Here is a 23,910-nt window from a genome sequence, read left to right on the forward strand (position 1 = left end):
TTGACCCTGTCCCACCATTCAGTAAGGTCATGGCTGATCTGTGGCCTAACTCCACATGCGTGCCTTGGGCCCTCATCCATGATACACTTGCTTAAAAAATATCTATCTCAGTTTTGGATTTAACAGTTGAATTATCATTAAACGCTATTTGAGGAAGAGAGTTCAAACCTCCACTACTCTTTGTGTGTGTACAAGTGCTTCCTAACATCTCTTCTCAACGGTCTGGCCCTAAATCTTAGACAACGTCCTCTGTTTCTAAAATCTTTAACCAGTGAATCAGTTCATCATTATCTACACTGGCCTTTGCTGAATACCTCAGTTAGATCACCCCTTAACCTTCTAAATTCCAGATATTAGAAGCCTAATTTGTCTGATCACTCCTCATACCTCAACCCCTGAAGTCCAGGTATCATCCTTGTAAACCTGCATTGAACTCCCTCCAGAGCCAAACTGCTTTCCTATGGTGTGTTCCCAGATCTGCTCACACTAATCGAAGTGGGGTCTAACAAGCTTTTATATAACTGCAGCATAATATCTTCATCCTTAAACTCCACCCCTTTAGATTCGAAGGTTAACATTCCATTAGTATTTTTGACTATTTTGCACTTTCTGAAAAAACACCCCAATCTATCCCTTTTCAGTCTGAAAGGGATAACCTTGTACTTGATTATATTAATATCCATTTGCCATAGCTTTGCCCATTCACCTTATCTATCAATGTCCAGTTGTAATTTTATGCAGTTATCCACACTGTCTACAATACTTTCCAATTTTGTCATCAGCAAATTTGGATATTTGACTTTATATGCCATTATCCAAGTTATTAATGAATCTGGTGAATAATTGAGGCCCCAACACGGACCCCTGGGGGAACACCATTAGTCCCATCCTGCCAGTTTGAGTACTTACCCATTATTCCAACTCTGTCCTGTGCTACTCAACCAATTTCCTATCCATGTCTGTAACATATCCTCAATTCCATGGGCTTCCATCTTAGCTAACAGTCTTTTTGTGTGTGGTTTTGTTGAAAGCCTTCTAGAAGTCAACATGAACAACATCCATAAATTTACCCTATCCAACACCTTTGTCACCTCTTCTGAAAACTCTATGATGCTTGTCAGGCAATCCATTTCCTTCATGAGTCCATGCTGACTCTCCCTGATATACTGACATTTCTTGAGATAATCAGTTCTCTATTCTTGATTGTAGACTTCAAAAGTCTTGCCAACACCTATGTCAGGCTGACTGGTCTGTAATTCCCTGGTTTCCCTCTGTCACTTGTCTTAAAGTGTGGGGTGACATGAGTAAATTCCCAATTACAGGTATCACTCCTGAATCTAGGGAACTCTGAAAGATTATGGTTAGGACATTGACAATGTGCACTGTTACCTCCTTTAACACCCATGGTTGGAAACTATTAGATCCTGGGGATTTGACACTCTTCAGTTCCATTAATTTCCCTATTATTGATGACTTACTTAAGCCAATTTTATTTAGACCATGTCCCTGATTCTCTATTAATTTCCTTGGGACTTCTACTGTGGCTACTGAAGTAAAATAATTGTTTGGCATGCCTACTGTTTTCCCATGGTCATTGACAATATGCCACTCTCAATGGGCCATTAGTGCTCTTAACCAAAAAAAACCCCAAAAACCTGTGGATGCTGTAAATCGGGAACAAAAAGAGAAGTTGCTGGAAAAGCAGAGCAAGCCTGGCAGGGTGTCACAGTGGCTCAGTGGTTAGTACCATGGCCTCACAGCATCAGGGACACATGTTCATTTCCAGCCTTGATCATTTGCCCATGTGGAGTTTGCACGTTCTCCCTATGTCTGTGGGTTTCTGCCGGGTGCTCCGATTTCCTCCCACAGCCCAGAGATGTGTGAGTTGGATTGGCCATGCTAAATTGGCCGTAGTGCTCAGGGATGTGTAGGTTGGGTGTGTGAGCTATGGGAAATGCGGGGATACGGTAGGAGGATGGGTCTGGGTGGGATGTTATTCAGAAGGCTTGTTGGGCTAATTAGCCTGTTTCCGCACTGTTGGATTCTATCTGTGAATCCCAGTTCTGCTGACCCTTTCTGAAGCCTTAACCAATTGCTTTCCCTTCAAGTAACTGCAAAATCCTTGCTTGTTGTCCTTTATGACCCTTGCAAGTTCCCTTTCCCAACCATTTTTACGCAACTGTTATGAGCCACTTTATGGACCTTTGTTGGTCTTTGTATTTGACCTATTCTGTGAGATCTTTGCTATTCTTTGTATTTTTATATGTTCTTTCTATTTAACTTAATGCTGTTCCATACTTCCTTATATCCACAGCTGTTTTGTTTGTCAGGCAGAGCTTTTCTTTCTCATGGATACAAACTGCTTTGGAATAGCATTAGAGATAATGGGAACTGCAGATGCTGGAGAATTCCAAGATAATAAAATGTGAGGCTGGATGAACACAGCAGGCCAAGCAGCATCTCAGGAGCACAAAAGCTGACGTTTCGGGCCTAGACCCGAAACGTCAGCTTTTGTGCTCCTGAGATGCTGCTTGGCCTGCTGTGTTCATCCAGCCTCACATTTTATTATCTTGGAATAGCATTACATGTTTCTAGTCAGATGCACAATTAATTATTCAAATTTCTACCTTGTCTGTGCATAATCACGTGAAAAATAATGTTTCTAGTCTCATTGGATTGAGCACCCAACATGATGGTAATGTTAGAAAGAGGGATGTGCCAGGTCAGGATGTTACAGAATTTGGTCAGATATAGTTCTTCTGCTGCTGATGAGCCACAGCATATATTTGAACTGCTAGGTCAGTATGAGAACCAACCTATAGAGAATAATTTTGTAATTTGTGCTCCTAACAAGAATCTTATGTATCAGAGTAAATTTGGAGTCAGGACTGCTGCCATGGTTGCAACTGATATTGAAGTATTGCTAATTTAGACATGAAAAATATCTGTTTACGCAGGCTATTAATAAGCAGACGATTGTGAGGAACTTTTGTTTGAATTTGCAAAATAATTTCCCAGCAGGTAAGACTTGCTAGTGGAACAGTAATTCCTATAAAATTATTTGTATTAATTTTAAAGTAAGCAAAATAGCATTTATATCATGTTTTTCATGACCTGAGGACATCTTAAAATGCTTTACAGCCAATAAAGTCCTTTTGAAGTGTAGTCAGTGCAGTAAAATAGGAAATATGTTGTAATATCTTTGACTTAAATTCTGTTATGTGCGAACAAAATTATGTAAACCTTTACAATTGGCGCATAGTATCAATATGTCAGATGGTAATTCTGCACAGATATGAAATAATTCTTATACAAAATACATGAATCTGTAACATACTGTTACAGTAATGGGTTATTGTGACCTGTAAACCTCATGTGGGAAATCACTTAAAACAGTGACCCAGGGTTGACATGGACTGATTGCAAGTGGGTTTCCCTCCAATTTGTGGACTGGATCCATGCCTGGATGCCAACATAATTGACTGAGTTAGCTTCCTGCTGGGTAGGTAGCTTAAAGCAAGAAACCTGTTGGTACTTTTTTGGGAATGTGGGGATAGTGTGAAACTGTGGGTGGATGTGAAATTGGGTGAGCAGTTACATCTGATTTTGTTTGATGAAAAGGGGAAAGTAAGATTGATGGGTGTGGAAGAAGCATTCCTGCTGTTCTTGAGATAGTAGGAACTGTAGGTGCTGGAGAATCCGCGATAACAAAGTGTAAAGCTGGATGAACACAGCAGGCCAAGCAGCATCCGAGGAGCAAGAAGGCTGATGTTTCAGGCCGAGACCTGCTCCTGCTGTTCTTGCTCCACTAACAGTGCCTGAAGGGTACTCATTTTCACCAGATCAGTCAGTGTTAAATTTGCAAAGTAGATTAACTATGATACTGTCGGACTCACTATTGTATTTAAAGGACTAGTCTAGTGACAATGCTGTAACTTTAAGAGGTAATTTTTGTCGTTTTTTTTTTAATTGAGGTTGTAAGGCAGAGGTCCAGACCTGTCTCGAAGAAAGCAAATAATTTACAAGGCCTTGGGGATTTAAGTTGGAACAGTGGATGCAGCCTGGATGCGGCCACCTTTCACAGACCAGGCTTTCTTGATTTTTTTCTTAGTTTTCATGTTCAGTTTTGAGCAGAAGCCTTTGGGGTCTCAAAAGAGTTGGAACCTTCAATGAATGTCTCCCAGCTGTTATTCTGTCTGAATACTCTCTTTATGATTTTTTTCCCTCCTGGATTGGAGAACTGCTTGTGAGAATTTGTGTTTGAATTTGCCTTGTTGCCAAGTGGTGTGTTTATGGGATGTTACGAGTTTGGAACAATTAATTAGTAATGAGTACTATATCGATTATTCAAGTAAGTTTACCAATGGTTATTTTAAATTCCTCTTTCTTTACGTTTGTATTTTATTTGTAGTGTTTAAATAAATTGTTTTGCTTAATGTCGAGTAGTTTGACCAGTCACAACTGGAAAATGGCAATTCACATCTACTTTTAAAGTAAGAAAAAGTCAGGGTCTAGGCTGCCTTCTTAAAATATTGAGAGGGTCTGGTCTGGTCCATAACAGTCCCCCGGCAGTAAGTAGGCTATCAGTCCTCGTCCCACTTTCATAAAATCAGGAAGTAGATAAATCCCAAAATGTTTATTTGTGCAAAACATTACCCTGTCGCAAACTTCAGCGCAGTGTAATAATGCTATGAAATGAATGACTGTAACTTTCATTTTCACTTAGCCAGGCCGATACAAAATAATTTTTAAAAAATTAATGTAATTCCAGAAGAGTTTGACAGAAGATGCATTTTAAAAATAAGTTTTAAACACCTTAAGGAGAATGGGTTAGAAACATCATTAAAAAAACTGAAAGATATAAAGGGTGCTGACATCCAAAATTAATCTCCTTAATCACCTTAGAAAGGCAAACTCCAATACCTGTTGCTGAAGACTGCAAGATATACTGTATTGGATTTATTATGCAATTCATAAACTCCTTATTTAACATTACTCAGTATTCGGTGACACGTGTGGGATTGCATTAATCTATCATGGAATGAGGCTGCAGAGACATTGGAAGCTTAAAATCCCTATTCCTGTGTGTATAGTATTATTAGCACATTCTGGTGCTGTGTCATCATCATCTCCAGCAGCCAAATTCATGGGGCATTTGTGAACGTAGAGAAAACAACAGAGAAACAATGCTGAAAAGAGTCAAATAGGATTGTTGTGGAGATAACCAATGACGTGTCACTGAAAGGAAATAAGTATTTTATGATCAATAGCAGAAAGGGATCAACATTTATGCTAATAATAAGCATCACCAAAGTTCGATTCTTAAGTTTAGATGTTAAGAGTAAAAAGACACAACCAACATTCACTTGGCTCGATACACACAATGAGGGCCATCAGTTCGACTGGGACAAAATGATCATACTGGAGTAAGCAAACAACAGACATGCAAGGGAATTTCTAGAGGCCTGGTTCTCAACATGGGACTCCATTAACAAACACATAGAAATAGACCCCATATACAGACCTCTGCTAAAAAAAACAGAACCAGAAATGACAAGACCCACCACAACAAAGGACCATATAAATTCGGAGCAGAAAACCAACGCTGTGATTAGAGGTCGCACTGATGATGTTGTCTAGTATGGTAATGAAACATCTGCACACCGCAGAACAGCTGCCTCTGCGAGCAAACAAATAACTAAATCGAGAGTTTCAGCGTTGATTATAATTTGAAATATTTGTTCTTTGCTCGAACTTGTTTGGTAGCTGCAGCATAAAATAAGGTTCTACAGTGTCATCAAAGATCAAGATTAGTGTATTACATGATTAAGAATCCACTCTGATTTATTAACCAATTTTATTAACAGAATTGTGAAACAAATTATGGAGATTCATTTACTACTGAAGTTTTCACATTGTCCAGAGTATTTTGTAAATTGATGTTAAAAGTGCTTACTGCATATTTAAACAAAATGAGTTTTTAATGTATAATATTCTTGGTGCCAGTCTTTGAAATGATTAGAATTATGTTATGTTTATATCAAAATATAAGTAGTCTTCTTTTTCTTGCAGGTGACTGCAAGTGTGAAGACCAATGGGTTGGGTGCATAATGCAAGATTCCGGGTAGGAAACTAAACAAAGTATACCTGTACTGAAATTCTGTAAGAAGAAAATAGTGACGATCGTATTGTTTGATATGTGAGAAATAACCTTATCATTCTATTTCATGTTATGAAGAAAGGAAAAGCCTTACGTTTACACAATGCGTTTTGTGATCTCATCAATGAAGTGTTTTTAAGATGTAGTAGTTATTATTCTGTTGAAATTGTAGCAGCCAATTTGCAAGGTTCCACAACAGTTTTATTTTAAATATCATTTGCAGGATGTCACTAACAAGATAGCTTTTAATGCCCATCCCTAATTGATGTTCAACTAAATGACTTGCGTGACCAAATCTGATGACAGTTAGGAATCAACCATTCCGTTGCGGGTCTGGAATCATATGTAGAGTAGACTGGGTAAAGACAGCAGATTTCCTTTCCTAAAAGACACAAGTGAATCGCGTGGCTTTTTGCCACAGGCTTAGAATTTCATGGCCATCTTTCTTGATTCCAGCTTCTTAATTTCAGATTTATTTCAATGGCATGAGGGATGTAGACAAGCAGAATGGGTGGTGTCTTTTTCTAGGGGGATGGAGGATATCAAGACTGGGGGATATATTTGTAAGGTGAGAGGAGAAAGATTTAAAAAAGACATGAGGGACAGTTTTTCTTTACCCAGTGGTTCATGTGTGGAATGAACTTCCAGAGAATGTGGTGGATGCAGATACAGTTACAACATTTAAAACATATTTGCATAAGTACATGAATAAGAAATGCTTGGAAGGATATGGACCAAGTGCAGGCAGGTGGGACTAGTTTAGTTTGGATAATGGTCGGCATGGGCATTTGGATTTAGTAAGGGGAGGTCGTGCCTAACAAACCTGTTAGAATTCTTTGAAGAGGTAACAAGTACATTAGACCAGGGATACCCAGTAGATGTTATCTATCTAGAATTCCAAAAGGCCTTTGATACGGTGCCTCACGGGAGGCTGCTGAGCAAGGTGAGGGCCCTTGGTGTTCGAGGTGAGCTACTGGCATGGATTGAGGATTGGCTGTCTGACAGAAGGCAGAGAGTTGGGATAAAAGGCTCTTTTTTGGAATGGCACCCGGTGACAAGTTGTGTCCCACAGGGTTCAGTGTTAAGGGCTACGGGGAGAGTGCAGGGAAGTGGAGTTGAAATGCCCATCAACCATGATTTAAATGGCGGAGTGGACTTGATGGGCCAAATGGCCTTACTTCCACTCCTATGTCTTATGGTCTTATGGCTAGCTGGAAAAAATGGTCATTTCCTGTACATTATGTCTTTAGGACTCTATGACTGTATGAATTGAAATAACTAAAATTCTGTAATGAGATTTGAGCTCATGCCTCTAAAGCATTAATCCATTCTTCTGGCTTACCAACAACATAACCACTCCTTAGCCCCTAGGATAATGACAAGGCAATCTTTTCTTCTGGTCACATCAGTTGAATGTTCAATATTAGCAAGACATGGAACAGGTCAGATGGCACTCACTTTAGTTTCTTTTCCAAGCATCTCCAGCAATGTAGGACTCCCTCAATACAACATTGTATCAGAATGCATGTTCTCGTTTTAGGATAAATCCTAATATGTAAGCGTTGCTCATCGTGGCTCATTGGATGGCATGTACCACCGCGGCCCATCACTTGCGTCTGGAACACCTTGGGAGAGTTCTCTCCTCTTCTTCTGGCAACAACAGTGTCAAGGCTGCATCTATCTCAGACTCTGAGGTTTCCTCGACACTCGACAGAGGGGGAGAATCTATAGTATCAGACAGGCCGAAGGTTGCAGGAACAGCAACTCGTATTCCGCTTGGGAACCCTGCAGCCCAATGGTATCAATGTGGACTTCACAAAGCTTCAAAATCTCCCCTCCCCACACTGCATCCCAAAACCAGCCCAGCTCGTCCCCACCTCCCTAACCTGTTCTTCCTCTCACCTATCCCCTCCTCCCACCTCAAGCCGCACCTCCATTTCCTACGTACTAACCCCATCCCGCCCCCTTGACCTGTCCATCCTCCCAGGACTGACCTATCCCCTCCCTACCTCCCCACCTATACTCTCCTCTCCACCTATCTTCTCCTCTATCCATCTTCGGTCTGCCTCCCCCTCTCCCCCTATTTATTTCAGAACCCTCCCCCCATCGTCCTTTTCTGATGAATGGTCTAGGCCTGAAACGTCAGCTTTTGTGCCCCTGAGATGCTGCTTGGCCTGCTGTGTTCATCCAGCTTCACACTTTGTTATCAGACAGGCCTTCTGGCTGTTCTGACGGGCTGGGTATGTTTTGCTCCTGCCCCATTTGCGAGGTAACGGCTTTCAGGTGATCCAAGTGTCTGACCTACCCGAACTTTGTAAGTCATGGGAACTGACCTCACATCAACCTTACCCTGTACCCAATCAGGGCCATTCTCATGTCTCCCTTACTTAGAGATGGCATGTGGCTGGCATTGGCATTCCTGCTGCCATTTCACTGTCACTCCTGCCAGGTCTGGGAATATCAGGTTTAATCTGGTGTGGTGTCTTGTCCCCATCAGCAACTCTGCTGGAGTTATCCCTGTTGTTGTGTGTGGGGTGGTATGATCATCAAACAGGGACTGAAACAGTTTGGTATTAAGTGACGCTGTAGGTTGCTTCCTTAAGCCTGTCCTCAATGTTTGGACCATTCTTTCTGCTAGAGCGTTGGATGATGGTTGGTATGGAGCTGTCTGTATCTGTCAAATGCCATTTCACCATACAAAATACTCAAATTCCCTGCTGGTAAATGAGATCCCAATGTCTGTGACCAATACGTCTGGGAGTCCCAACTACTTTGAATGGACCAGGAACATTTGAGCCTGTGAAAGTACTGGCGTAGTTGACATGCAACCGAGTGCACAGTTTACCCAGTCATTGTCACGAATGTGGGGGTGCTGCTGGTGACAGATTTTTTCCTTGTTGGCACTCTGGAGACTTGTCCACCAATGCAGCTATGTTGGCATCCAAGCTTGGCCATCAGACATAGCTTCTTGCCAGTATCTTCATCTTGGAGACTCCTGGATGACCCTGATGGAGTTCTGCTAGTATCTTACTCAGGACAGCCACCCTTGCTCCACATAGTAATATGCCGCCCTCTACGTTGAGGGTGCCCATTTCCATTGGGATGCCCTCCAGCTCGTGTGCTCCACTCGCTGCATTTTCTAACGACAAGGCCAGCTGCAGTCCTTGTTTGGAGTTCAGTTGCACTTGAGCTAGTAGGCACTTCTGCATGATCACGTCATTATTCCTACATACCAAATGGTCTCTCAGCATCTCAGTCAGGGTTAGCCCAAAATCACATGCCTCTTCCAGTCATCTAAACCTCATCAAAAATCCCAACACAGATTCCCCTGGTTCTCTAACAGTCAAATAAAATCGGTAGTGTCTCAGAATTAGAGGAGGTTTGGGGTCATAATATTCCTTAACCAACTCTGTCAACTCTTGGAAGGTTTTCTGGTGCCTCTGGGAAAGTTAAACACCTTATAACCGCAAATGTTGCAAGTCCGCAAGCATTCAGCAGGATTACTTATTGCTTTACATCTGCCCCAATGTCATTTGCTTGGAAAATATATCATATTTGTTCCATATACTGGGCCCAATCTTCAACAGCAGGATCGAACAAGTCGAACTTCCCAAATAATGGTATGATGCCAGAAATGCTTACCCAACTACAAGATGACCGTTGCGAGCAAGTGTTCTTCAGGCATGTACTGTTTTCTCCCGTTGCCACAGAAATAACTGCGCAGAGGCTGGTATCCCGTCAACAAGTCACCCTTTATTTACTTTGCACAGTACTCTGGCCGTGGCCAGCCAGCTTGGAGTCAGTATCCTGAACTAAAGAGATTCTAAGCCCCCTGTTTATTTTTTAATATACTTCATTAACATACCACCACCGGGGAGAAAATCACCCGTGTGACAAAAGCATCAGTATCGAACAGAGCCCCTAGGGGCAATGCCTATGTGGAAAAAAAGGTAAGGGGGATGGTAGGGATCAAATCAAAATAGAGTTTGTGGGGGAAACTCCACAACCCGCTGTGCCCTCGTTTCCCAAAAGGCATCAAGAGCACCAGTGTGCTCCTTCTCCAGGGACACCCAGGCAAGCCGTCTGTTTATTTTGGTCAGTCAGGGTTTCCTGCTTGATCCAGGTTAACGACCCCAGTCAAGGATCCCATAGTCAACAAGATCTACCTTGTTCCAATCACTACAGTATTGAAACGAGAACAGTCTTGAGGGGCCAAGTGGCCTAACCTGAACCTAGTCCTTACGTGCAATGCGTGATATGGGAACTGCAGATGCTGGAGAATCCAAGATAACAAAGTGTGGCGCTGGATATACACAGCAGGCCAAGCAGCATCTCAGGAGCACAAAAGCTGACGTTTCGGGCCTAGACCCTTCATCAGAGAGGGGGATGGGGAGAGGGTTCTGGAATAAATAGGGAGAGAGCGGGAGGCGGACCGAACATGGAGAGAAAAGAAGATACGTAGAAAGGAGAGTATAGGTGAGGAGGTAGGGAGGGGTTAGGTCAGTCCAGGGAAGACGGTCAGGTCAAGGAGGCGGGATGAGGTGGTAGGTAGGAAATGGAGGTGCGGCTTGAGGTGGGAGGAGGGATGGGTGAGAGGAAGAACAGGTTAGGGAAGCGGAGACAGGCTGGACTGGTTTTGTGATGCAGTGGGGGGAGGGGAAGAACAGGGCTGGTTTTGGGATGCAGTGGTGCATGGGGAGATTTTGAAGCTTGTGAAGTCCAAATTGTTACCATTGGGCTGCAGGGTTCCCAAGCGGAATATGAGTTGCTGTTCCTGCAACCTTCGGGTGGCATCATTGTGGCAGTGCAGGAGGCCCATGATGGACATGTCGTCTGAGGAATGGGAGGGGGAGTTAAAATGGTTCGCCACATGAAGCCACAGCGGGTGCAATGGATACAATATACCACATTGGCAGATGTGCAGGTGAACATCTTGGAGGATTTTGGAGCTCAAACAGTTCATCCACTTCACCAACACCTTCCACCCCAACCTCAAGATCACTTGGGCCATCTCCAACACATCCCTCACCTTCCTGGACCTCTCAGTCTCCATCTCAGGTAACCAGCTAGAAACTGATGTCTATTTCAAGCCCACTGACTCTCACAGCTACCTAGAATACACCTCCTCCCACCCACCCTCCTGCAAAAATTCCATCCCCTATTCCCAATTCCTCTGCCTCCGCCCCATCTGCTCCCAGGATGAGGCATTTCACTCCCGCACATCCCAGATGTCCACGTTCTTCAAGGACCGCAACTTTACCCCTGCAGTGGTCGAGAACGCCCTTGACCACGTCTCCTGCATTTCCCGCAACACATCCCTCACACCCCGCCCCCGCCACAACCGCCCCCAGAGGATCCCCCTCGTTCTCACATACCACCCCACCAACCTCTGGATACAACGCATCATCCTCCGACACTTCTGCCATCTACAATCCGACCCCACCACCCAAGACATTTTTCCATCCCCACCCTTGTCTGCCTTCCAGAGAGACCAGTCTCTTCGTGACTCCCTTGTCCGCTCCACAGTCCCCTCCAACCCCACCACACCCGGCACCTTCCCCTGCAACCGCAGGAAGTGCTACACTTGCCCCCACACCTCCCCCCTCACCCCCATCCCAGGCCCCAAGATGACCTTCCATGTCAAGCGGATGTTCACCTGCACATCTGCCAATGTGGTATATTGTATCCATTGTACCCGGTTTGGCTTCCTCTACATTGGAGAAACCTAGTGGAGGCTTGGGGACCGCTTTGCAGAACACCTCCACTCAGTTCGCAACAAACAACTGCACCTCCCAGTCGCGAACCATTTTAACTCCCGCTCCCATTCTTTAGGTGACATGTCCATCATGGGCCTCCTGCAGTGTCACAATGATGCCACCCGAAGGTTGCAGGAACAGCAACTCATATTCCGCTCGGGAACCCTGCAGCCCAATGGTATCAATGTGGACTTCACAAGCTTTAAAATCTCCCCTTCTACCACTGCATCCCAAATCCAGCCCAGCTCTTCCCCTCCCCCCACTGCATCACAAAACCAGTCCAGCCTGTCTCCGCTTCCCTAACCTGTTCTTCCTCTCAGCCATCCCTTCCTCCCACCTCAAGCCACACCTCCATTTCCTACCTACCACTTCATCCCGCCTCCTTGACCTGTCCGTCTTCCCTGGACTGACCTATCCCCTCCCTACCTCCTTACCTATACTCTCCTCTCCACCTATCTTCTTTTCTCTCCATCTTCGGTCCGCCTCCCCCTCTCTCCCTATTTATTCCAGTTCCCTCTCCCCATCCCCCTCTCTGATGAAGGGTCTAGGCCCGAAACGTCAGCTTTTGTGCTCCTGAAATGCTGCTTGGCCTGCTGTGTTCAGCCAGCTCCACACTTTGTTACCTTACGTGCAATGCTCCTGAATGTCTTTATTTAAATTATTATTTTCATAGCGCAGCCAGTTTGGTCCAAAGTTCTTTTAAATCTTTCCCATTGAAACAGTGAGTAGTAGCCAATAAGAACTGGCCTTCCATCTCAGTGACCCATCTGGACCACCCTTCCTGACCAAGAATTACGGGCAGACATCCTTTGAATCAAGGAATGGGGAACACAGAAATCTCTAAATTTCTTGTGACAAACCCCAGCCATGGAGTTGTAGGCTCTGATCTCACATGGCAAGAGTGGTGCTTCCATAAGCAATGCAACATGTCACTGAGGGCAGTGCCGTGTACAGACTAAGTGGTGGGACTAATCATCTTAAACTTAGCAAATGAGGAGGCTATTGCTTGCCTTTAGGCAATTGCATTTTCTAACTAAATAATCAGTATCTGGGGAGGCCGTTTTAAATAACTTCCCAGTGATAAATTCAGACATGTGTACCAATCTGTATGGAAACTATAAAGAATTTGCCTGACTGTCCGTAGTCCCCATTACTGAAATAGGTCACCTGACAGGCCAAACAACTCCTTTGACTTTGTTTCAGGATCCAGCAACACTCCCTAGTTCATCCAAACATTTATTAAACTCCTTCAGTAATACTAAGCCATACTTACGTGAAGTCTGTACCATGCAAAGGCAGGTAAAAATACCCACCTTTATGTTGGATTGTCAATGTTTAAAATGGCTGGATGTCCCTCCAGTGTATTCATTTGGAACTGGTCTAAAATTGTACATCTTGCATGAAATCAGAGTTGAGAGTCTGTTTGACATCACAGTCTGCCCAGTTTGCGTGTTTCCAGTTCTACACTTTTTTCAGTTCAGCCGTACTCTGGAACCCAATTTCAGGCAGTTCAGATTCTTTTACTGATTTAGATTTATAAAATTATCAGTTAGAAGCATGACTTACAATCAAGGTAGTATGGAAGTATTTTTAGATTATTTCCTAATAAAACGCATGGATATTTTTGTTGTGTGAGGTAAAAACCAGCAGGTGGCACAGTATTCCTTTTTTACATATACAAAACGTCCCACTCCCTGTCTAGGTAAATAAAGTATAATTACTCTTAAGAGTATAATTCTACTCTTAAGTGATAAATGGGCTGACAGTCTACAGTTGCTACATGATGGAATCCAGTTTCACTGTGAGGTCAGAAATGATTCTTTATCTGATGCCCTTTTAATGGAAAATAGGAGTACAGTTACCCACTAAGATGAACCATACATCTGGCCAAGCAGCATCATAGGATCAGGAAAGCTGATGTTTTGGGCCTAGACCCTTCTTCAGAATTTTGAAGATTTTCAGATTTTCTGAAGAAGGGTCTAGGCCCGAAACGTCAGCTTTCTTGATCCTATGATGCTGCTTGGCCTGCTGTGTTCATCCAGCTCTACACCTTGTTATCTCAGATTCTCCAGCATCTTCAGTTCCTACTATCTCTGAATTATACGTCTGATCAGTCTTGTCTCTAGCATCTCTGAATAAAGCACAGGAGAAGTATGCAGCATTGCTTCAGTGCACAGAAACATAAAGCAGATTAGTGAGGCATTATTCATCTGTGTTAACAACCTCATGATGTTTGCAGTGGAAAACTGTTACCCAATTGACAAGATACTGCAGTTCTTCCACACTGCCAGATTCCCTAGAGTTGGTGACTTCATTGATGGCATCCCTGTGGGCATCTGGACACCCACAGCAAGCCTTATTATAAATGCACTGCATGGGGTTCTGTTGAACCAGTGAATCCCACAACCGAGGCATCAGTCAAGATTTCTTTATTCTCAGAAAGTTGTTGATGCCTGTCTTTTATTTTCTTCTTCACGTGAATGTGGGAATTGCTGGCTAGGCCAGAACGTAATGCCTGTCACTCACTACCCATGAGGAGTGAGGCACCTTCTTGAACTACTGCAGCCAACGTGGAGTAGGTAAACCTTAGTGCTTTTAGGAACAGAGTTTCAGGACTCTCATCAAGTAGTAATGAAGGAATGGTGTTATAGTTCTATGTCAGAAGTCACACAGCACCAGCTTATACTCCAGCAGATTTATTTGAAATCACAAGCTTTCAGAGTGTAGCCCTCCATCGGGTGGTGTGAAAGAGAAGCATACAGAACACAGGATTTATGGGCAGAGAGATCAAAATACCATACAAATAGCATGAGTGGAGTGCCAAATAATAAGTCCCTGCAGGCGTGAGTAAAGTGTCAAGAGGTGAATAACAAGGAAAGGAATTAACTCTAATCCGATTAAATGAGGCAGAGAGACAATTACAAAGCAATGAAAATAAGGTGCTGCTGGAGACAAGCCAAATGGCTGGAATAACATGATAGGTATAGGAGTCACATACTGAGGGCTAACCAAAGTTATAAGTAATCTAAAGCTGAACAAACTAATTAGTGTAGACAGATCATAACAATTTATCCAGGTGATGGTGACAAAACAGGACAGTAAGGAAGATTTTACAAATACAGTACAGTGTGGTGGATCACATGTAGCGTGACATGAATCCAGGATCATGGTTGAGACCATCTTCATGGGTGTGGAACTTGGCTGTCAGTATCTGCTTGGCGATTCTGCATTCTTGTGTATCATAGAATCCCTACAATGTGGAAGTAGGTCCTTCGGCCCAACAAGTCCACATGACTCTGAGGGCATCCCACCCTGACCCATCCCCTATAATCCACCTAACCTAAACATCCCTGAACACTACGGGCAATTTAGCACGGCTAACCCACCTAGCCTGTGCATCTTTGGACGGTGGGATGAAACTGCAGCACCTGGAGGAAACCCATGCAGACACGTGGAGAATGTGCAAACTCCACACAGACAGTTGCCGGAGGATGGAATCAAATCTGGGTCCCTGGTGCTGTGAGGCTGCAGTGCTGACCACTGAACCACCATGCCCCTAAATATTAAAGGCAGCCTTGGAAGACACTTACCCGAAGGTCGGAGACTGAACGTCCTTGACTGCTGAAATGTTCCCCGACAGGGAAGGAACTTTCCTGCCTGGCAGTTGTTGCATGGTGTCCATTCATCCACTCATAGCGTCCATATGATCTAGCTAATACACCACGCCTTGGGGCATCCTTGCCTGCAGCGTATGAGATAGACCACGTTGGCTGAGTCACACGGGTATCTGCCCTGTACATAGTGGGGGGTGTGCCCACGTGTGATGGCAGTGTCCAGGTCGATGATCTGACATGTCTTGCAGAGGTTGCTGTGGCAGGGTTATGTGGTGTTGTCCCGAAGGCTGAGTAATTTGCTGTGAACGATGGTCTGTTTAAGATTTGGCGGTAGTTTGCAGAGATGTGGAAGCACAGAGATGATCTTGGCAAGGTGTTTGTCATTGGCTGTTGATGACATTTTGAAGTCTGTGAAGAACACGGTGTAATCTCTCCAGTCTGCTCCGCTTCCCTAACCAGAAAGATGGCCTCAACCATGATCACACCATTTGTATCAGAGATAGTGGGAACTGCAGACGCTGGAGAATCTGAGATAACAAAGTGTGGAGCTGGATGGACACAGCAGGCCAAGCACCATCTTAAGAGCATAAGAGCTGACGTTTCAGGCCTAGACCGAGCTGATGAAGGGTCTAGGCCCGAAGCATCAGCTTTTGTGCTCCTAAGATGCTGCTTGGCCTGCTGTGTTCATCCAGCTCCACACTTTGTTATCACACCATTTGTATAATCTTTTGATTCATCTGCCTATAAATGCTGTGCCTGTGTTCTTTTCGCTTGACCTGATGAGGGAGCAGCACTCTGAAAGCTTGTGGTTTCAAATAAACCTGTTGGACTGTGACCTGCATCACGTGACTTCTGACCGTGTCCATCCCAGTGCAACACCGGCACCTCTACATCATTGTTAGTGTTGGTCAATGCTTAGCCCTTCTGTGGTGCCAATGTTACACATCCGTTTATCAACCCAAGCCTGAATATAGTCCAAGTTTTATTACAAATGGACACAGACTATTTCAGTATCTAAAGAGTCAGGAATAATGTTTAACATTGTACAACTATTAGTTAACACGCCTACTTCTGACTTTATGTTGGAAGGAAGGTCATTGCTGAAAGAGCTGAACATGGCTGGATCAGGGACACTACGCTGAGGGAATCCTGCAGAAATGTTGATTGACATGATAGATCCCCAACAACTGGAACCACCTTCCTTTGTGCTAAGTATGGTTCAAACCAGCAGAACATTTTCCCCCAGTATCTCATTAGCTGCACTTTTGATTGTGTTCCTTGATGCCATATTCAGTCAAAAGCTGCTTTGATGTTAAGAACATTCTTATCCCACTCTTTTATCCATGTTTGAGCCACAGCTGTAATGAGGTCAGCAGCCAAGTGGCCCTTGCAAAAACCAAGTGTCAGAGATAACCAGCATCCACAGTTCTTTGTTTTATATCAGTGAGTGGGTCATTGCGCCATGATAGCTGTGTCGGCTAGTCCTTACCATCAGTTGAAGAGAAAAGGAGAATTGAAAAATAACTTCTGCCTTGGCTATGAAGATTAGGGAGCCACAGGAATATCAATTAATATTTGAAACTGTAGATATTTGAAACTGTGCAACAAGTGAAGCATCATATTATATGACAGCACTACTTAGCTCATCATTGCTACGCACTACTCTACATTTGAAGAAGCAGGAATCCACTGCCACGGGTGGCCATGGAGGCAGATACTATAGGAGCGTTTAAGGCACTTTTATATAAGCACATGAGTATGCAAGGGATGGAGGAATATGGACTAAGGGGAAGCAGAAGAGATTGTTTTCATTTAGCGTCACATTTGGCACAACATCATGGACCAAAACCAAAGGGCAGTTTCCTGTGCTGTACTGCTGTGTGTTCTAACAGCTTAACCTCAGAACAGAAGGAGAAGAAGGCGTTTTGATGAGACCTAAAGAGGAGGAGACAGCTCATTGCTATGAAGAAACCCGCACTGAAACGCCTTTGTAACAGCAAAATAGTACACCAGACTCTCATAGATAAAAGTGTCTGTGCTCAGAGTTGAGTGCCTGAGATACCCTTTTTGTCTAACAGCTGCACTATTCTCTGTGTTGCTTCAATTACCATGTCAATTCAAGCTTTGATCTGCTGCAATAAAGTGAACCTAGATTTAATATTCTAGCACTTATGAGTTATATACACTTAGAGGACTTCACATTACACACACCCTTTCTTGTGTGTAGCAGAGCATTACTTCTGCCTGTCATTTTTCAATGTTGGTGACTCTATCCCACAAATACGGATTGGAGCCATTTCAGTATTGGGAGCAGATGGCCTGTTCCATAGACCTAATAAATTCTTGTTCCACGGTGCTAGCAGAAGCATGAAGAGGTGCCATATATTAAGGCCTTATCAAACAAAAGACAAACCACAACAGACAATTATAGCTTCAAATCAAGATATAACAAGAGCACATCAGGAATGTTAATTTTATCGTTCTGGGAGTAATTACAATACTCTTTCACTGCTAACCTTATTTAGGGGCCACAATTGAATGCATGCCCCCTACGAGGACAGGATTACAAGGTAACAGTATAAGATTCCTGACCATAATTATCCCTCAGCAACAGTTGCTGGGATATGGATGAGCATGTAAAAGAACTATCTGTACCCCAGATTAATATTTCTGTTGCAAGGTCAATTGAGGGGATAGCACCAATTCAGGTTCCATCCCAGCAAGGTCAAGCTGCATTTCCCCCATCTAGGCCCTTAGACTACCACTTTCTCTGTGTTTTCCTCATTGTTTCCTCTTGTGATATTACACAAGATATGTCTTCTAGGAGGCTAAACTTTTGCTCTTTACTGCTTCCAAAGTGGAAGAACAAAGTGAAATAACTGGTTTCTGGGTTTCAAAGAAAGAAAATACACTGTTTTTTAACATATAAATGTATACGTTCTTGTTCTTGACCATGAGATGAATGCGGAGCTGATCCTGCTATGGTCAGAGGCCTGATGACTGGCTTCTCCTGACTGTTTTCTGTCAGATTTATTCTTTAAGGAGTAAGTGGATAAACTTGAAGTGTAGCATTCTAAGAGACAGCAAGTTTATATGAATCTACTCCAGCTGCACCAAAACTGCAGCCATGTGCACTGATCTGTGTGGAAACAAGGCTTTGGGTAACGTTTGGGAAGCCTTGCGTTACTCACTCTTAATTGCATCCCATACATGAAGATAGACAACAAAGTCTAACATACATTAGTGCTTAAGACCCCTCATCATCATAAATATCAGCATTAATGAGTGACATCTATACAATAACAACTGTACAGTATCATACCATTGTACTGAAATAGTCGGACATTGCAAGATGCTTCAAGCAGAATCAAATGCCTGAATTTATCATCGAATCATATTATGGTTACAGCACAAAATGAGGTCAAGCTGTTCTTTTTGACTGTGCCTGCTCTCCATAAGAGCAGCTCAGCTTGTTACACTGACTGGTGTTAAATAATTCTCTTTTGACAGTATCCACCAGACCCTAATATAGTGTATTTCACATGTGTAAAAAAGCTTTCCCCTTGTATTGATTGTAATAAGGTCAGCCAGATGGAATTCATAGAATATGAGTTCCCTGATAAGGGTTATTAACCTGGTCCAATTAGGAAGCCCTGGCTGACAGATATAAACAGGAGTGTCAGAGGTTCAGGTCACTCTGAGACCTGGATCAGTGTCAAGAACTCTCCATGTGGAAATGAAGGATTGATTGATGACAGGATATTGGCCTGTGTGGAGTTATTTAATCCCCTTGTTGCCATTGCTTTCTTTCCTATCATCTTAAATCAGTGCCCCTTAGTTCTTGAATCTACTCCCAACAGGGAGCAGCTTTGCTCCTTATTTGCTGTGTCTAGACTCCTCATTTGAACACTTCTGCCAAATCTCCTTTCAAACTTCTTGTCAAAGAGAACAACCTGAATGTCACTAGTCTGTCTACATAATTGAAGTCATCTGGCACCAATTCTGTATCCAAGGATATTATGGTCAGGATCTGATTCAGTTGCCAAGCTTACTTTAAATATGGCCAGCCTCTTTAATAATTCCTGTTTAGCAAGTTTTAGCACATTGCGTGTCTGAGCTACCTGTTTTTGCAATACAAATTGGACATAATGGCAGACGCAAAGCATATGTTGACTATTTCCATTATGCCCTCAGCCTGTGTGACAGAAGTCAACTCTGATTCCTGTTTCAGCACTTGCGATTGTTGTTTTGAGACAAGTGGCAAACCTGTTCAAAATTTCCTGTCGGAGAACCGCTGGTGATTGAAATTTTGTGCCATAAATGCTATGGTCTTATGAAAAACACACACAGCAGCACTCTTTTTTGAGCCATCATATGACTCCCAGAAATGGAGGACTAAAATTGTCTATCCCACATGTTGTCATTACTTCACACTTTGCTTGTATTCTCTTCAGCTTATTATATTGGAAAGCAATTGAATAATTTGGAAAAAAAAAGTTCACCTTGCCCTGACAGAGAAATATTATGATCCATTGCTGTCTGGGTTATGTGTGCAGCAAATATCCGTACGTTAACTATTATCTTCTGAATTCCAAATGAGCTCTGATGCCGTTCATCTTCTGTGTTCACCTTTCTCTTTCACCTAACATATTTTGCCTTCGAAATGCAGTATGGCTGCCATGATCACCAAATAAAATGTCCTTCAGCTATCTTCTAAAGTTTCTTTATGACAATTGAGTCTGTCAACTAAAAATATGTTGCTAATATTCATAGAACATAGAACATAGATGCAGTCCTCATCATTTTCTGAGAGTCCCTTTCATCCCTACCCTCACGTTGTTCTGCAAAGCTAACACAACTTTATCCTTTTTGCAATTAGAATATTTTCCTGGCTTTTGAGCCCACTTCTGAAATTATGTCATACAAATATTTGAAAAAGCTCACTGGTCTGTGGAGTGCGAAATGCAGCTGAACATTGTGCAAGTCATCAGCAAGTATTCTCACTTCTCACCTTTAGATGAAGGGAAGGTAATTGATAAAGCAGCTGAAGATGTTTGGGCCTAGGACTCTACCCTGAACAATTCCTGCAGAGATGTCCTGGAGCTGAGCTAACAGACCTCCAAAAAAGAATCCATCTTCCTACGTGATCAGTATGATTCTAGCTAATGGAGAGATTACCCCGATACCTATAGACACCAATTTTGCTAGAGGTCCGTGATACCATAACCAGTCAAATACTAGTTGGGCCTATGACACTACACTGAAGAATTCATACAGATTCTTCACAGATGCTGCCATGCCTGCTTAGCTTTACCAGAAAATTTGTTTTTGTTCCAGTCAAATACTTCCTTGATGTCAAGGGTATTTACTCTCAGCTCACCTCAGGAGTCCTTTTTTGGACCAAGGCTCCAACGAGGTCGGGGCTGAGTGGCCCTTGTAGAACCCAAACTGACATCACTGAACAGGTTATTCTTTTGCAAGTGCTGCTTGATAATGTTGTTAGTGAACATTTCCATCACTTTCATGATATTGAAAGGTAGACTGAAAGAGAAATAATTGGTCAGGTTGGATTTGTCCTGCTTTTTGTGGACCGGACATACCTGGGTAATTTCTTACACTGCCCTCAGAAAATCAGCCTCTAGCTCTGGATTACTCAATCGTAAATGACCATTGTGCCAATCCCTCCCCAGAGCGATTGAGAAAGGTTGCAACCCATGGCGAGACAGCTGGAAATTGGTGGGTAGGTCAAGAGGCATAAGCCACTTTAATTGCCTACCCATTTGGTTCCCATTCAGTCGGCAGAATTAAAGTCAATAGTGCTTAAGAACATGACTATCCAAATAAATAAAGTAACAAAGGATAAGATCAAATAAGTATTAGCCATTAATATGTGGGGAAGTGAGGAATCTTCTGACTGGCCCTATTTATCTGTTTATTTTAATTCCTGAAACTTAAAAAATGACCTCTTCAAGTTCATTGAGGACAGAAGGTTTGTGGATCCTCTTTCCATGCAGGGTCTCCCCTTCCCATTATGTGCTGTGCTGCCCTCCACAAAAGCAATTAGAGACATAGGGCACAGAAACAGACCTTTTGGTCCAACGGGTCCATGCTGAACGTAACCCTCCATCAAACACTCCCAGGACAAGGACAGCACGGAATTAGATGCAGAGTAAAGCTCTCCCTAGAGTCTCCCCCATCTAACATTCCCAGGACAGGGACAACACAGGGTTAGACACAGGATAAAGCTGTCTCCGCAGTGTCCTCACTCACCAGTAGCTCTTCTTGCTCCTCCCATTTCCCAGCCAACCTGGAGGTTGGGATTTCTCTGAGTGTCTGACAGAATTCCGACTTGGGCATTGAAGACCATCAACCCCTTTCTTTCCAACTTGTCCGTGTCCTCATCTTTCCATTCTGTCTTCAGTTTCTTTGTGATTTTGACAACCTTGTCAGACACCAAAGTAATAACCAAGGCCCATCCAGCATCCCGGTATGTGTGTGTAATCAAAATTCAGCGTGCATTTGGGTATCATTAAAACTTCCTTAGTTCAACTTTACATGTAAATTAAGATATAAGAAAAGTTCCAGTTGGAATGTTTCCTTACAATTTGAAACCAGAAAGCTGCTCCTTTAGTGTGCATGTTAGCAAAGCTGGTAAATGCCTGCTATACAAGGTTACGTGAGTGCTTTTCATGTAGCCTCAATTTAACCAGAAAACTCATGTATGTATTCCCCATCTAACGTTGTACTTTAAGAGATGTTAATTTTCTTCTTCATTGCTTCTTGCTCCTCTGGATGTTGGGCTCAACTTTGACTCTTTCTGCTTCCTTTCTCTTTCTGTCTTTCCCTCAATCCTGAAATATTGAAACCTCAGATAACAAAGTGTGGAGCTGGATGAACTCAGCAGGCCAAGCAGCATCTTAAGAGCACAAAAGCTAACGTTTCGCGTCTAGACCCTTCATCAGAAAAGTCTCTGATTCTCCAGCATCTGCAGTTCCCACTGTCTCTGATTCTCCAGCATCTGCAGTTCCCACTGTCTCTGATCACATATTGAAACCTCATTTGCCTCAAAATCACAAGCAGAACAATTTTAGCATTGAATGAAGTCCTTTTCTGTTTCTGCCATCTTTGCTTCTTGATTTAAATGTCCTCATTGCAGAAAGAGCAATGATCTCTCCTTTGAGATTTACCGATGTGCTGGACGTTGCAATGGTCTGTTTCGTGAGCTCTTCAGTGAAGACCCAAAACACTACGTTGTGTAATGAGAGTACTTTCAATTCATTATTCTTATTTCTTATGAGCACAAAATTTATGGATTTCTAGTCCTCCATCTCCTGGTGTTGGTTCGGTACATCTACACTGAGGTGCAAATTACCAGATATTTCCAAGATGAAAGGCATGCTAAAAAAGATTTTTGACAAGCTTTCAGTGTTATTAAGGACAAAAATAAGGGTTGTCAATTTGCACACAGTAAATTTCCACAAATGATATTCAAATAGATAGCTTGGCTTTAATTGTGTTGATTGAGCCATTTTTTTCTTGAGCAGGAGAATGTAGGCTCTTTTCCTAAATTATGCAGTTGGATATATTACATACCATGGAGATGACAGACATACAAGTTATATTCCTCATCTGAAAAATGAGGCACCTTCAAGATTGAAACCCTGGCTCAGTACTGCATTGCAATGTCAACTTAAATTATACACTAAAACTTATACTTTGCTGTATTTTAAGAATTAAGTGATATTGAGCTCCATGTAGCCAGGATCTCATACCTATTTGTTTGGGCCTGATGACAGACTCTGGTTATTGCTTCTCTCTGCTGTTCTCGAGACTCTCAGCTTTTTAAACACTGATCAGAGAGTTGTTGTTAGATATAATTTCTTTTACTTAAAAAATTCTTAGTGTTGCTCACTTTTGACCTGACCCTCTTGTTTCCAAAAAGCAAAATTGTATTGCACAGCTCAAGAACATGCAACAGTTGACTTTTAAGTTGCAAAGTTGTCCTGGTATCCCAGTTATAGTGGTCTGACTTACATTGCAGTTTATTGTCCCAAAAATGTGTGGTTCTCTTACACAGTGTATAGAATGTTGAGAATAAACATCCCAAAATTGCAATAAAATCATTGCAAACCTGTCAGTTGTGTTGTGACTAATGATGGGATTTGAGGGGGACATTGTTTAGCACTGTTCATTTACAGCAAATCACAAGTACATCCTTCAATTTGCTGACAACAAAAGATGATAATAAAGTGTATTTGAATATGAAAGAAACAAACATGAAAGCACATCAGTGTGACATCACCACCTGTGTAATAATCATTGATAGATTTCATTTAGAGGGGACTGATGTTGCAATTTGCCTAATAAATTAGGCCTGATT

General features: G+C 42.7%; 1 protein-coding gene across 7 annotated transcripts in view; it reads left to right on the top strand.

The window, feature by feature from the left end:
• The window catches only part of adam22 (ADAM metallopeptidase domain 22), a 339,135-nt gene that overhangs the window by 193,061 nt on the left and 122,164 nt on the right, over window positions 1–23,910 (top strand). For all 7 annotated transcript variants that reach the window (XM_048555033.2, XM_048555043.2, XM_048555053.2 and 4 more), the window contains exon 14: window positions 6,073–6,124. In XM_048555033.2, coding sequence (XP_048410990.1) covers window positions 6,073–6,124 — 52 coding nt within the window. The remainder of the gene's footprint in view (window positions 1–6,072; window positions 6,125–23,910) is intronic.

The sequence above is a fragment of the Stegostoma tigrinum genome, chromosome 2 (genome assembly GCF_030684315.1).
Source record: "Stegostoma tigrinum isolate sSteTig4 chromosome 2, sSteTig4.hap1, whole genome shotgun sequence".
Classification (NCBI taxonomy): Eukaryota; Metazoa; Chordata; class Chondrichthyes; order Orectolobiformes; family Stegostomatidae; genus Stegostoma; species Stegostoma tigrinum.